This window comes from Caenorhabditis remanei, chromosome III (assembly GCF_010183535.1).
Source record: "Caenorhabditis remanei strain PX506 chromosome III, whole genome shotgun sequence".
NCBI classification, from domain to species: domain Eukaryota; kingdom Metazoa; phylum Nematoda; class Chromadorea; order Rhabditida; family Rhabditidae; genus Caenorhabditis; species Caenorhabditis remanei.
The window spans coordinates 9,146,369-9,160,748 of NC_071330.1; the positions used below are offsets into that span (position 1 = coordinate 9,146,369).

The 14,380-nt window shown below is 38.2% G+C and overlaps 5 protein-coding genes across 5 annotated transcripts; 3 read left to right on the forward strand and 2 right to left on the reverse strand.

Annotated features, from left to right (window-relative positions):
* Positions 1-1,650: 1,650 nt before the first annotated feature.
* GCK72_010201 (uncharacterized protein) lies at positions 1,651-6,289 on the forward strand (the record flags this gene model as incomplete). The annotated part of the gene is made up of 8 exons (XM_053727740.1): positions 1,651-1,698; positions 1,746-1,804; positions 3,348-3,444; positions 3,604-3,767; positions 3,811-4,165; positions 4,211-4,271; positions 4,318-4,420; positions 4,567-6,289. 8 exons carry the CDS (start codon positions 1,651-1,653, stop codon positions 6,287-6,289), a joined length of 2,610 nt encoding a protein of 869 aa, XP_053587317.1.
* Positions 6,290-6,629: 340 nt separating this feature from the next.
* Positions 6,630-7,346, forward strand: GCK72_010202 (uncharacterized protein; the record flags this gene model as incomplete). Its single annotated transcript, XM_003104001.2, has 3 exons — positions 6,630-6,931; positions 6,979-7,182; positions 7,232-7,346. 3 exons carry the CDS (start codon positions 6,630-6,632, stop codon positions 7,344-7,346), a joined length of 621 nt encoding a protein of 206 aa, XP_003104049.2.
* On the reverse strand, positions 6,700-11,546 carry GCK72_010203 (uncharacterized protein; the record flags this gene model as incomplete). Its single annotated transcript, XM_053727741.1, has 2 exons — positions 6,700-7,195; positions 11,476-11,546. The coding sequence occupies 2 exons, from the start codon at positions 11,544-11,546 to the stop codon at positions 6,700-6,702; spliced, it is 567 nt and encodes a 188-aa protein (XP_053587318.1).
* GCK72_010204 (uncharacterized protein) lies at positions 10,489-12,951 on the forward strand (the record flags this gene model as incomplete). Its single annotated transcript, XM_053727742.1, has 7 exons — positions 10,489-10,714; positions 11,076-11,323; positions 11,367-11,549; positions 11,595-12,044; positions 12,090-12,494; positions 12,609-12,811; positions 12,855-12,951. The coding sequence occupies 7 exons, from the start codon at positions 10,489-10,491 to the stop codon at positions 12,949-12,951; spliced, it is 1,812 nt and encodes a 603-aa protein (XP_053587319.1).
* Positions 12,952-13,541: 590 nt separating this feature from the next.
* GCK72_010205 (uncharacterized protein) lies at positions 13,542-13,990 on the reverse strand (the record flags this gene model as incomplete). The annotated part of the gene is made up of 3 exons (XM_003104106.2): positions 13,542-13,608; positions 13,653-13,828; positions 13,880-13,990. The coding sequence occupies 3 exons, from the start codon at positions 13,988-13,990 to the stop codon at positions 13,542-13,544; spliced, it is 354 nt and encodes a 117-aa protein (XP_003104154.2).
* Positions 13,991-14,380: the final 390 nt, after the last annotated feature.

A 14,380-nucleotide genomic window follows, 5' to 3' on the forward strand; every position in this document is an offset into this window, starting at 1 on the left:
GTGCTCGACCACACCTCCCCTCCTTATTTTCTCTTCAATATGTCAAATGAAATAAAATAGTGTGGCAGATGAAGAGACACAGAAAACCGTGTGCATAATAGATATGTACTCTCTTTCCTTACTTTCCGACGTCTTATCACTGTCTTTTGGGTGTCGAACGAGGCGTAAACGAATGAGAAGTTTTGAAGAGTATTTTCACTTTTTTTTGTTTTCATTCTCAATTGGAACACCGATTCGTTTTCATTCATACTCTTGTTTATGGAATTTTCTTTTAATTTGTCTATTTTTTTTTCGCTCATGTTCGCCCTAGTAACTTACTTGTAGAAGTTTTCGAAGATCACAATTTGATTTTAGCAGACGTAGATGGGTATAACACTCTATGAATCACTGCGGCTCAGTAACTTATGATTCGCTCGAGGCGTGGTGCGAATCTTTGAAAATTTTTCGAGCCGAATTCGAAACTCAAAAGAATCGATATAATAAAGAATAAGTAAAGTGAGAATAGCAAGTCTAATTTTATCAGAGGTACCATCTACTTGAGCATACTTAATGGTAGCACCTGAAAATGTTCAATCGCTTTGCCACGTCAACAAAATATTAGCAAAGGAGTTTTTTCCCTGGTCAGTAAAACAATCGAATACTGTAACTGTCCCTTCCATTCAAATTAGAAAAACTGTTGATACAGTTGTCAAGTTATATTCATCTGCTTATAAACTTATAAAAGTACGAGAAACGCCTCATTATCAAAACTCACAATCAGAACGCTAGAAACCTCGATTCCTCCAAAAATCAGATGTTTTCTTTTTATCAAAAAGTATCCTTTACTCTTTTCGGCTAACACATTAGTTGATTTGTTTAAAACTGTGAAAATACGTTCCTGGGTTATCCTCTGAAGTGGCTGTTCTGTTCTTCGTGTTCATTTGTATTATTCTCGATGTGTGCATATTGTATTTCACACAGACAATTGCATGATTTCTTCAGTCACTCTCTTCCTCTCTCTCTCTCCCTTTTATTCTCTATTTTCCCCCACTTCAAACCGTTTTCTTTTTCCGCCGTTTCCACCTAATAGACTCTTTTCGAAGAAGCTTTCCCATATATCTCCGGTCATTTCTATTCATTTTCCCATCTCTTCTCCTTTTTGTCTCTAGATATTTCTTTTTTTGGGGGCAAAACGGAACACAGAGTAAAAATGTGAAATGCGAAAATGTTTTCATAATTGAACACATGCAAATGCATATTCTGGTTTAGACCTGGACAAACATTTTCTGTTTCTTTTTGTTGCACTTCGGTCACCCAAAAAGACTATACATAGATACAATGAAGCATTAGAATACCAAAAGAATTTAGGTCAAACGAAATGGAATTGAGAAACTACAGTATGCTGGGGTACTGTAATTTTTGAAACTCTCTTCAATCGAACTTCTAACTTCCAACTCTTTCTTTGTTCTTTTTTCATCTTCAATTCCTATTCTATTTCTACATATCTTATCAATTTTTCTTCTGTAATTCTCTCATTCTCTCATTCCACAACTATCTTTTTTTATCAGTATTCAACATTCGTTTTGTGTTACTTGCTCTTCCTTTCTCTCCCACTTTTTTCTCAACTCAATTCTAAATTACTTTTTTGATTTCATAATTATAGATGCCAAGATGAAAACGAAAAGTGGCGAGAAGAGATTCCTTGGAATCTTCAAAAAGGTGACTCACTCCTTCCTTTTTCTGAAAACTGAATTCCTGTTTTCCAGAAGACGACACCTGCCCCGGCGGCTCCTCCTCCTATTCAAGAAACGTTGGATACGAACAGGTTTGTCCATTTGCTTTTCTTTTTTCTCTCGATTGGTTACTTCTTTTGAACTTTCCTTCATGACATATTATGCTTTTTGTCAACATAATCTCAATTGTTTCTCATTAGACTGAAAAAGTGAGAAAATGTTTCATTTGTAACAAGAAATATTTTGAGTTTATTCAGATTTCCATAATTTCTGATTTCTAGTAGTTCAATATAAATCCTCGTGATACATAAACAAGGTTTCAAAATCTTCAAAAAACTTTACACCTGGGGCAGGATTCGAACCTGCGCAGGGTCGACGCCCATCGAGTGAACACTCGTGCCTTTCCCCACTCGGCCACCCGGATGAATATTCTGAATTATTGGTTTCACACCTTTAACATGCAAAGAAAGGATAATGAGATGAGGAGAAGATTGTTTCAGAGTGATTTAGGTACGGAGAAGACGATTTTCACAGTTATTTGGCATGAAAACTTGGAAAGTGTATAGTTTTTGAATTTTTTAAACCGTATTTGGCATTTAGTCTCACAAATTTTAACGTTCTTTCTTTTGCATCTCGAGATCCTTTCACGGTGATTGTAACCAATCCAATCCAAACCCGAAAATGATGAATTCATTCAATTTCGTTTCCCTTTTTCTCTTGTCATTCCTTTCCTTCTTCTTCCACTTCTTTTTCCATTTTTCCACTTGTTTTCACTTCTATAAGTAGATGATGATGATTATTTGCAAACGATCGAAATGATGTGAATTGAGAAAAAAAAGAAGTTTATTATATTACGATGAGATGCTAAATGACATTAGAAATGACGTGTTTTAAGTAGAATGTCTCGATAAGAAAAAAAAGAAAACGGGAGAAAAAAGAGAAGAACGAAGATTGGCTGAAAATGAAACAAGATTTCCTTCAATTCCAACAGATAAAAAAGGAGAACTCCGTTTTCTTTTTTGTTCAAAGTGCCAAATTTATGTTTGTTCAGCTCCCAGCTGTGAGCTCCGAGAGGAGAAAAAGAGGCAGCTTTCATGTTCCTTGTTTCGTTTTCATTTTTCAAACATATATCCAGTTTATATCGTTTCATTCCGTGTGACGTGGAATGTATATCGACCCTTACTGCTCTGAAACCAATAGTCGTGATACGTTTGGAAATATATGGAGTGTTAAAATTAGGATTACCGATGGTTTACATTGGAAAGAAACACTTGGATCCGTGTTCTTACTGTAGTCATCTGATTTTGAAAACTGTTTTATTTCTTCCAAATAACTAGATTGTTTTCTTGTTTATTTGTTACCTAAAGGTGACCACTTGTAACCACTTTCATTCTTCACTTATTCGAAATCAGCTAATATGTATATAAACCCTTTTCGTCCCCACTTTTCACATAATTATGCGCAACATTATACCTCTCCTTTTCCGATGATCGTATAGTTTTAGTTTCTATGCGAACCCTCTCTGATTCATATTCTATTTTATGCTAACTTTGGCTGTTCAAGCCAGAAAAAGAGGAGAAGAGAGAATAGATTTAGAGAAAAAGAAATGATTGGAAACAGAGAATTAAATTGCAGCAATTCTGTGAGTACTACTATTCCGATTGAAGAGGAGACGACGTCATTGGCAGACTCTATCACGACATCTTCTATTCAGGAAGAAGTTATGCCACCGGTTGGTTATTAATTGTATTCTCTGTGTGCCTTCGAAGCAATTTCGAAAGAATTTTCGAAAAATCTTTCGAAAGAAATTTTTCGAAAGATTTTCGAAATAAAAATTTCAAATCACACACTGATTGTATTCTAGACAACTTTATTAGTTTCATATTTTCAGAGAAAAGGAAGTGTTGCACAAACAAGTGTAATTCATTATTCTCCCCCTGGTACTGTGCGTGCTTCGTTCCCTCCATCTGCCACGTCATCCGTTGTCTCTGGTGGATCTGATGATACTGTAGTGATAACAAGAAAAAGTAATATTGTTTTGGATGATGAAGAATCGTAAGTTAAAAATTCTTATTTTTTAAATATCTGATTTTTTCAGAGTGGTTTCTACGCCTATCAGCCAATATGATGAATATCCAATTGCTCAAAAGACCCGTTCAAAACGGGCGGCTCCTCCCCCACCTGGTCCTCCAATGAATTCCATTTCTTTCACTCCGCCAATTCCAACATCTTCTTCGAACATTCAACTTGTGTCCCCCATTCCAAAAACAGAACATTTCCGTCAGAATTCAACAAATTCAATCAGTAGTCCCCCTCCACCTCCTCCACCTCATAGAAAACAAGAAAATGAGATTGATTATGAGGAGATGTTCAAGAAATTGCACAATAAGGTTGAAGCCTATCATCAAGTGAGATCAGAAAATGGAGGTTCGATCGAAGAAGAAAGAATGAAGGTTTGAGTTTTTTAGGTTGAAAATAAATATATGCATTATTTCCAGGCAGAAGTATTGAAAGAACATGAAAAACTGAGAGTGTTACTGGAGCAGCAGATTTTATCAGGTAAGCAAAGAGGGAAATCAAATTGATTTTATATAAATAATTTCAGATCGTCCGAAATCGATGTCTAACCTGAATAACAACAATAATATCAGGACGAACAACAATAATAATATCAATGCCAAAAAACAACTTCCCCTGAAAATTCCTCAGTACGGAAACTTCTATGCACCTCCAACAATCTCTAGTTCTTCTCCTCCAGCACGTGGTGGAGCAGTTCCCGGTGGTACTGTATATCAGAAAGCTTCGAGGCAAGTCTTTTTCACAACATCTGTTAAAAGTGAAAACGTTCTTTTAGAGAGAAACCATCATCAACCTCATCGGCGTCTTCCACTATTCCTGTACAAAATGGAGCTCCAATATCTCCAAAAACAGATGAGAATAGAAATGAAATTGTCTCAAAAAAGAAAGTATCTGCTACAATTGCTCAGAATACAGAAGCTGTTGATAGACTCCGAAGAGAAGTTGAAGAACAACGACAACGCGAAAAAGAAGTTAAACAATACCGTAATCCAAAAACTTTGGAGGTTAATGTGAAGTCACCAGAACCTAAAAGGAAGGAATTAGTAAAATCTCCACCTCAGTCTCCTACAAAATCATCATCTGGACCACGTATGGTTGAATATAAACCAATGAAATCTCCAGGACTTCCAATCGATCCAGACGACATTTACGAAGAAATTGATGAAGTGGCTCCACCAATTCCAAATACACCTCCTCCGAAACTTTCTGAATATCGAAAAGAACAACAATCGAGTGCTCCTAGAATGCCCTCTGTTCCTTCAAATGGATACGTCAGACTTCAAATGAATGGAGTATCAAAGAAACCAGCTCCAGTTGCTCCGGGATCTACTCCAATTATTGCTCCAAATATTCTTAAGATTGCTCAGAAACCGTACACTGGACCGGAATTTGCATCGTCACCAAAACTTTTGAGAAAGACTCCTGAACCAATGAATTCTACAAAGATTTATGCATCAGTTCCGGTTAAAGAAGAGAAGAAGACATATGAAAAACCACAAGTTCATCCACAGATGACTAATGGAAATGTTCAAAAGCATCAAGGAGGAATGATATCTGCCACGTCATCATCTTCATCATCTCATTATCGAAAGAATCATTCGAATCCTCCGATGACAAGAGGTGCATCAATTGATCAAAATGGATATTCTAATAGAATCCCAAATGGTATTTCGCCACAGAAAACAGTTTCTTTGGATGAGAAAAAAGTGGCTCCTCAAGTTTCGTCTCCTGTCAATTACCGTAAGAATCAAGCACCTTCTGCAATGACAAGAACAACATCAGAAGACCAGAGAGACTCAGGATATACTACAAGAACTACAATCAATATTGTGACATCACCAAACACTCAAAGAAAAATTCCTCTACCCTCGCCATCGAAAAGCAAGATATCTCCGATGACTCGTGCAATGTCAACTGATCAGTCGACAATCCCTCCATCTCCTGTCACATACCGTAAGATATCGGCTCCAGTGACTACATCATCTCAGACCACTTCTTTATTGAATAATGTTGCTCCATCACCATCTACTAACAGAAGAAGTCAACCAATTTCTGGAATTCTTTCTGTCACGTCATCAAAAACAGCCGTTACTTCTGTCACGTCACCCCCATATCCAAAAGGATCAATGGCCCCAACAGTGATTTCAATCAAATCGGCAGCTGCAAACGTTTCGAAACAACAAAAACCAGCTAATACATTAGGAGAAATATTTGATATATCGGATGTATTGAAAGGGCCAAAACTTCGAAAAATTGGGATGCCAGTTGAAAGATCAGGAATATCACTTGGAAAAGTTGTGGATACAGTTGAATTATCGAACCGCCCAACTTCGACTCCGCCCCCTCCACCGCCTCCTCCTCCTCCTCCACAAACTCTGATCGGATCATCAACACCCCAGGCATTTGTTCAGAAGAATCCAGATTTGAGAGATTCTCTAATGAGTGAAATTCGTGAAGCGGGAAGATTACGTGCCGCCCGTACAGCACAATCTGCTTAATCTTTGAATTACGTAGAGCAAAAAAAAGAAGAATAAAACTGGTTATGTTTATTTCGTTGTCAACACTGAATTACATTTTTGTTTGTTTTAAACTGTCACTTATTGTATAAAGTATTCTGAATTCAGAACAATAAAACAAAAAATGAAGTGAAATAGATTCCACGTGGACTTTTTGTCGGAATTAAACTTATTTCAGTACTGTAACAATTACCATTCGAATACGTGTCCTTGCCACCGAAATCTAGTTTACTAGCCTACTGACACGGTCAATTTGTGCATAAAAGAAGATGAAAACCTTAGTGGAAGACTAGTATTATCCTTCGTATCGTCTACTCGAACAATGAAGCCTTCCGAGAAAAGAAGAAGAAGCCGTGCTGCTTCACTGGCCCCTCGTGATCAAAACGGACGTTTCACTCCAAGAAAGAAGGCCACTGGAGGTCATACAAGCCGTCGTTCAGTTCGTTCGGTCTCTCGTGATTCTTCCGGCTCTTCCCGTCGTAGCCGCAGCCGTAGTGCAAGATCTGCGTCCAGCTACCGTGGTCGCCGAAGCCGTTCGTCAGTCTCTCGTTCGTCATCACGTCGTCGGTCGAGTTCAAAGCGTTTAACTCGGTCCGTAAAAGGAAGTGGTCGCAAGATGGGAAGGTAATACTAGAAAGGCTCAACAAATTTACAAATCTAAACCGTTTCAGTAAATCGGTCCGTGCCCACAGCTCCCGTTCTCGCTCTCGTTCTGTCTCCACTGCCAGAGAACCGAGTCGTCGTCTCCGTCGTGCTCGTTCTTCGAGAAGAAGCAGTCGTTCGGTGTCATCACGTCGTTCGACCGAAAGAAGTCTCTCAAGACGTCGTGTCACTTCGAAACCAAAAGCTGCAACAAGATCTCGACGAGCTGCTCGGTACGTCTGATTCCTGTATCCTTGGTACCCTAATTATCTATATTTTCAGCGAGTCTTCTACTCACAGCTCCAGCCGTAGCCGTAGTCGTAGCCGTAGTGGTTCTCGCAGATCTACCAGAGGAAAGTCTACGAAAAGCTATCGTCAAAGCTCTCGTCGTGGATGAGGCTACAATCCCACTAACAACCCCACTGACCCCACTGAACTAGCATATTATTGAGTTAATCAATAAATCCTTTCAACCGATCTTGTTCGTATCTTTTTTGATTTATTACGAATTCAAATTTTTCTATGCAAGGATAACTCCCCCCATGCGGCGGCTACGCCCACTCCCATTTCAAGCTGCGTTCAATTTCAGAACACTGCTGCACGAAATGGGCGTGGCCGTCGCAAGGAACGCTTGTACTGTTCTGGTAAGCTTTCATTCATCTGATCCAACCATCAGATAAACAAAATTTGATTATGATTCGAGAAACAACGTGTTTTCTCTCCCTTATAACATCACCACTTTGGTCATACCAGACTTCATGTGAGACAAGAATCAAAATAAGAAAGTTTTTAAAATGTTCCTCTTGCAGCATCCTTCTTGAAAGAAAAGTAGTTCACTTTCCACCCTCAATCTACGGATTCTTATTTTCACCCATAGATCATTTTGATCAGTAGTTCAGTCCATCTAAAACTATCTGTCAAAATGTAAGATAGTGGAGAGACAGTTTGTGACATGTTTGTTTTATTAGACATTATTTTCTATTTGTCTGCTCTTTTCCCGTTATATTGCGTCTCCTTGCTGGCCTAGTATTCCCACGTCCACGCTCATTTATTTTTCACAGAAGAAAGAGGAAGAGAGATAAAAAGAGGTGTCCTTCTCTCTCTCCCTCTCCTCCTATTCATTGGCCTCAATTTCTCTTTCCCTACGTCTCTCTTCAAATCTGAATGTCCTACATTTGTCGAATAGTTTTTCCGTTTGAAGATAATTCGAATTCTCTAATTTTACTGTTTCGCGTATAATTTCGTGTGCATGAATCAGTAGTCATCTGATTGCTGTATTCCAGTGTTTCCATTTTTATTCCTAAGTTTTCAATCAATCAATGAAACAGTTACCAAACAGTACTCTTCAAAGGCGCATTATCGGAATTTTAAAATGGTCTCACACCAGATTCAGTGAGACTTATTTTTTCCGAAAACACTTTTCATTAAATTTAAATAATTTCCGAAGCAGAAACTTTTCAGATATTTGAAAATGGATTCACTGCCGCCGTCTCCAAATAATCACATAATAGTTCAGGCTAATCCGCAAATCGCTGCGGCTCTCTCCGTGAATTCTGTAAGCTCTTCATGTCGCTATCAGCATATTTTGCCCGTGCTCGTTAAACATATGCGCTTGAAAAAATTACTGACATTTGTTTATCATTTGGTTTTTGTCTGTCGAAAAATTGAGTCATTCTTGCTTCAATATATGTTTGTTCGCCAATGTGACTGTTTCCGTCGACCCACCGAAAAGTAAAAATAATAAAAAATCGGAAAGCACCCCTTCTCTCTGGTCTCTTTCCGTAAACGTCCAATGTGTGTGTATTATTCCAATATCGATTGTTCCCCTTCTCTCAACTCTCTTCCTATCACAAAAGCTTCACGTCGTGACGTCCCTACTATATACTGACTATACTAAAACTATTATGTGGCCGTTTCCCCATGGATATCATGTGTTTTATCCACATTTTCAGCCAATGCAACAGGGACCACCGCCACAGAACCATCAGAACCCCAATGAGCAACAGTTTGTCTCACCGCCACAAATGGGTGGAATGGGAGGTCCGATAAGAATGCAAATGCAACAGCCGAGTAAGAATTATCAATTTTTAAGTTGATGTATTTTTCCTTTTCATAGTGCGGGGAATGCCCTATCCACCACCACAAATGCGCGGTCAAGGACCTCCTCAGCACTTTTCTTCAATGGGAATGCAACAACAACAGCAACCACAACAGCAGTTCAATCAAAATGGGCAGCCGATCCAAATGGCTCAACGGCCGATTCCTCCGCCAAATCAAGGGGGGCAAATCCCACTGGGAATGGCGCCCGGGGTTCGTTTTATCTGCTGAAAATAATTAAAATAGCGGGTTTTACAGCCTGGGCCATCCAGTCATCCGATGGGAATGGTTGGTGGACCACCCCAACATGGAATGCAGCAAGGTGCTGGACAACCACAGTTTATGGTAAGCTAGTATAAATGAATTTCAAACGCCTAAATCCAATTTCGCCATTAAAAACTGCACTGTTTTCCCAAATTATAGTTTTTATAAATAAATGTTACGAAAAAACCTATGTTCCAGCCAAATTCTCCAATGCCACCTCAAATAATGTCTATGCAACAGCAACAACAACCTGCACCGCAACAGATTCAATCACAAGGACCCCCACCTATACAGCAACAAGCTCCACCACCTCCTCAACCAGTTCAACAGGTTCAACAACAGCCGCCTCAACAGCAGCAGCAGCCGAATCTGATGCCGGCCTCAGTTCCATGTGGAGCTATAATGGACAAGGTAGACTGTTAAACAATACTTTTTCACTTAAATCATTTTCAGTCAAAATTAGATGATTTGATGCAACAAATCAGTTCGACAACGGTTCTTGAAGAAAGTGTGAAAGATGTACTTGTCGATTATGCTGATGATTTTGTTAGTGCTCTAATTGATAAAGCATGCAAAATGATCAAGAACAGAGAAATCAAAAAGATCGAATCTCGGGATATCGAATTCATTCTAAAAAACATTTATAATATGCCTGTCGTGAGTTCCTATACTCGTGAATTAATTTTTTTCCATTCTCAAATCTTCAGGTCCCACGTGCGGCGACACACATTTTTGGAACTCAAAATGAAGCAATTGACTTATCAAAAGAGAAACATATCCCAACGGAAGCACACAAACAGCGGGTCGCTTTGCTGAAAAAGCAATTAAAGAAAATTTAAAAGTATTAATTTAAGATTAACATATATTCGTAATATTTGAAAAATATCCCTCCATTCCGGGTTAGTTATTGTCATCCGTGTTATCTCACTTTCGAATCTCGCATTTTAATGAATGAATAAATGTTTGGGTTTTTCTAATCTTTATTGTTTTTATACAGGAAGGTCTAATTGTCCTTTTAAAACATATTTATTATGAATGTCTGAATGACCTTCTTCGAAGTTTTTATAGTTTCAGAAAAATATTAAAACGAGAATGCGATTAAAGTGAGGAAGACCAGTCAATGTAAATCGTAAAGTTTAACTGAAATTAACTGAAGAAAGTATCTTACAGAACACTATATGCTGGCCACAAGTGCGATCGCGATATTTTTAATCGCATGGAGTGCAATATTCCTTATCGATTATGTCCTTCGTGTCGCTCATTTCGAGCCATATCTTCGTTTATCTCATCGGTTCGGAATTGAGGTTTCACCATTCCAAATTCGGTTTTATGTAACCGCCCCACCCAAAGAAACAACTTTATTGAATGATAAAGTTGATATTTTGGATGAAGAGAAGAAAAGTGGTTAGTTTTGACGTTTCTTCATGTTGGTTCTTTTTTATATTTGGTACCTTCCATAGAAACAAAATACCGTAAAAACTGTATTAGAGCGACATGTCGCTCTATTTTTCAACCGCCTCTCAGAAAAATGTTGTGGTTTCTGAAACTCACTAAAGTTAAACGGAAAAACTTTTTTGAAAGTTCTGTTTGTTGATCTAGAGGTTACTATTCACGCTGCTTCTAATCAAAAACAAGAAAATACACTGGATTAATCATATTCATGAATTCTGAGTATAGATGGGTGTCGTTCTATTAGAGGTGTCGTTCTATTAAAGGTGTCGCTCTAATACACTTTTTACGGTATATTAAAAATTGAAAATTTCAGATTTGTTTTTCGAGGAGTCTCGTCGATCAAAATGTCGAAATTTAATAGTACGCATATGGTTCGTAGTTGGTGTCGCTGCTTCAGTTATCTGTTTGTTCGGAATGACGTTCTACATGTCACATCTTCTACTTCGCGACGTCGGCCAATGGATGACTACTGCTCGACCTAAAGTAGCTGCTTATAGAGGAATGGAATATCGATCTATGCATGATGTTCTCACTTCAATATCACCACCCGAAGTGAAAACGGTATCCCAAACCTCTATTTTCTACTTTCCAAATTGTTTTTCAGACGACAGCACCAGATGAAATGCACGATCCGGTTATTATTGACGATTCAGAATACGATATGATTGAAGATGGTCAGAAATCATCTTCACGTGGTTTGGTTCCAATTATACCAGGATTCAATCTTCCTTGGAGTCATATCCCAGTTTTCATGATTGTTCTCGTTGCTGCTGCTGTTTTTCATGAAGTAGCGACTGAAGAAGAAAAGAAATAAATAAATATTCATTTACAGCTTGGACACGCATGGGCTGCGATTTCTAACAATGTAACTGTCAACGGATTTGGAATCTTCGTACTCGCAGTTTATCCAGGGGCCTTCACTGATATCGAACCAGTTTCCCTGAAAAGAGCTACTCCTTTCCGTCGTCTTCAAATATTCGGAGCTGGAATTTGGCATAATCTCCTTCTTGCTCTTCTTGCATTTGGAATGTTCCACCTGACCCCAGTTATTTTATCACCAGTGTTGGCTTATGGCAATGGCGTTTCAGTAAAAGGTGTGGACATTCGATCCGGCTTGTCAAATTCACAAACAGGGCTTTTTTCGGGAGATATTGTGAAAAGTATCGATGAGTGTTCTGTAGAAACTACGGCAGACTGGTGGAGATGTATTCGGGATTCGAAGAATATGCACAATGGAAGATGTGTTGACAAAGAAGCTGTTGAAGCAGCTACATCATTTAACGTTTGTCTTTGATTATTCCCCATTTCAAAAAAAAGAGGATTTCAGCATCGTACGGAGGCTGACGAAATATTGTGTTGCGATGAGTTCAATGTTACGACTGCCCATGTTTGTTTCGAACGAGAAGAGAAGGTTGCTAAGGAAGTAGAAGCTCAAACACGCGCGCCTCAATTGAATGCTCTTCTTGGTTTAGAAGCACACGATGATACTCCGTATGGTGCTGCATTAGGCGCTGCTCCAGTTGAAGAAAAAACGGTTACAAAATACAGTTGTCTTCATGCGAGGCATGTTGTTGAACAAGCCGTTTGTAACGTTAGCGACCCTTGCAAAAACGAAAAAGATCAAGCGGAGAAAGTTTGTGTCTATCCGGCTCTACACAATGGAACAAGACTTGTAAAAATAGGATTAGCCAACCGAAACAAGCCAATTCTTTTTGTGGGACAACTGAATGAGGTAAATAATTCAGTGCCATTCTTCTTCTTCTTCTTCGCGTTTTCCCAGGTGTCATCTTCTGCATAGACAACAAAAAAGTCCAGCTAATGAAGTCTAAGACAATTATTGTTTCAGATGCTTGAAATGGTTTCAATTTCTCCTCTAACTCCTCGTTTCTCTTTTGTCCACATTTCATGGTTTGAACATTTCGAATTGGCTGTGAAATACATGTTCACACTATCCCTTGCTCTTGGATTGTTCAATGCAATGCCTGTTTATGCATTAGATGGTCAATTCATAGTTCAAACATTACTGAAAAGTTCTGGATTGAGTCCCAGGTAAAGTGTTCAGTGCGTTCATTTACGGCATATCTTGTTTCAGACGTCGAGATCTATTCCAATACATCATTCTCCTCTTCGGAACTGTTGTCCTTGTTCTCAATATTCTCATTGGTTTTATTAAACTAGCCGTCAACTAGTCCCCTTCGAAAGTTAATTTTACTTTTACGTGTTCGTTCTCTTTTACGATCTAAATGTCATAGTCGTTCTTCCATAACTGATGAACACGATGTCACGGTGAAATGTTCTCAACAGTTATAGGGGCGTTAGTATACTCTCTTTTTCATGTGATAATCTTTTTCAAACATCTACCAAATGTATCCACTTTGTTTCTCTACTCCCGGGTTTTCGTCAAATAATTCTAATATTTAAAAAAAACACCTTCCGTTTCGCTTTCCTATTATGTTTTTTTTTCTGGTAGCTTTTTGTAAAGGTTTCTAAAACCAAACTTTATTAGTTTTCTGTCACAACTCATTATGGCAATTCAATCAGTCAAATAAACACATCTGTTTCATAATGTAAAATATCTTACGTTTTTCTAGAATTTCCTCAGATACATTTAGATTCGAAAGCATTTGTGCGTGCTCATTGTAACTAAAACATGTATAAGCGAACGGTTGAATTGAATTAATGTGATGCAGTTTCAAATTAATGTTCGTACATTTATACACTCTGACATTTATAACATAGAAGAACGAATTAATCATCGTCACTTCTTGAGAGCATCTATTCAAGCGAATGTCTGTCCATCGAAAGCGATGTCGGCCGCACCAATGTTGACAAATTCGATGTAGAACCTGGACAAGTACTTTTCAGATCTGGAAATCTGCTTAAAATTTACCGATCACTTGGAATTCCGAGATACTCCTTGAATAAAGGGAAAAGTTTGTTTGATATAGCGTTGTTCTGTTTTGAGGTCCCAACTCCACCAATCGACTTCAAGATAGCGAATCCAGCTGGCTGAGTGGTTCCAGCAAAGGATATTGACTGGTCGGTGTTAATATGAATGCACATATACTGAAAAAACACGTTTTATAATTCATTTGAACAATTTTAGAATTGCTATACCTTTTCGGGCTTTCCGAGTAATTTTCCCACGACATTTGATAGCTCTTTAAGAAGTTCAGTATTTTTTTCAGCAGACAGCGTGACATTAACAGAGACAGATAAAATAGGCATTTTTTGATCTCAACAAAGCTTTGTTTCCAGAATCTGTATTAAGCTGAATTCCAAAATAACGGAGAGGCTATTTTTTTAAATCGACTACGGTAAGAAAGTACGCAAACACCGATGCGTACAATTTTCTCTTGGAATTCGTCAACCGTACTTCGTCAGATGATTCAGGCCCGTTGTTCATATTTTCTACGATTAATCCAATTTTTTAAATTTCCGTGAATTTATCTCAGATGTCAAAAATGTTATTAATTCTAAAAAGACCCGCAAAACAGAAATCTACCATTTTCACTGAATGAGAGTTTTTTCTAAGTATTTATCCTCTGAGAACTTGCAGGAATAATCCTCAGGTTTATTTCTCTAATTTTCTTCCAATAAGCAAAATATTTCGATTTT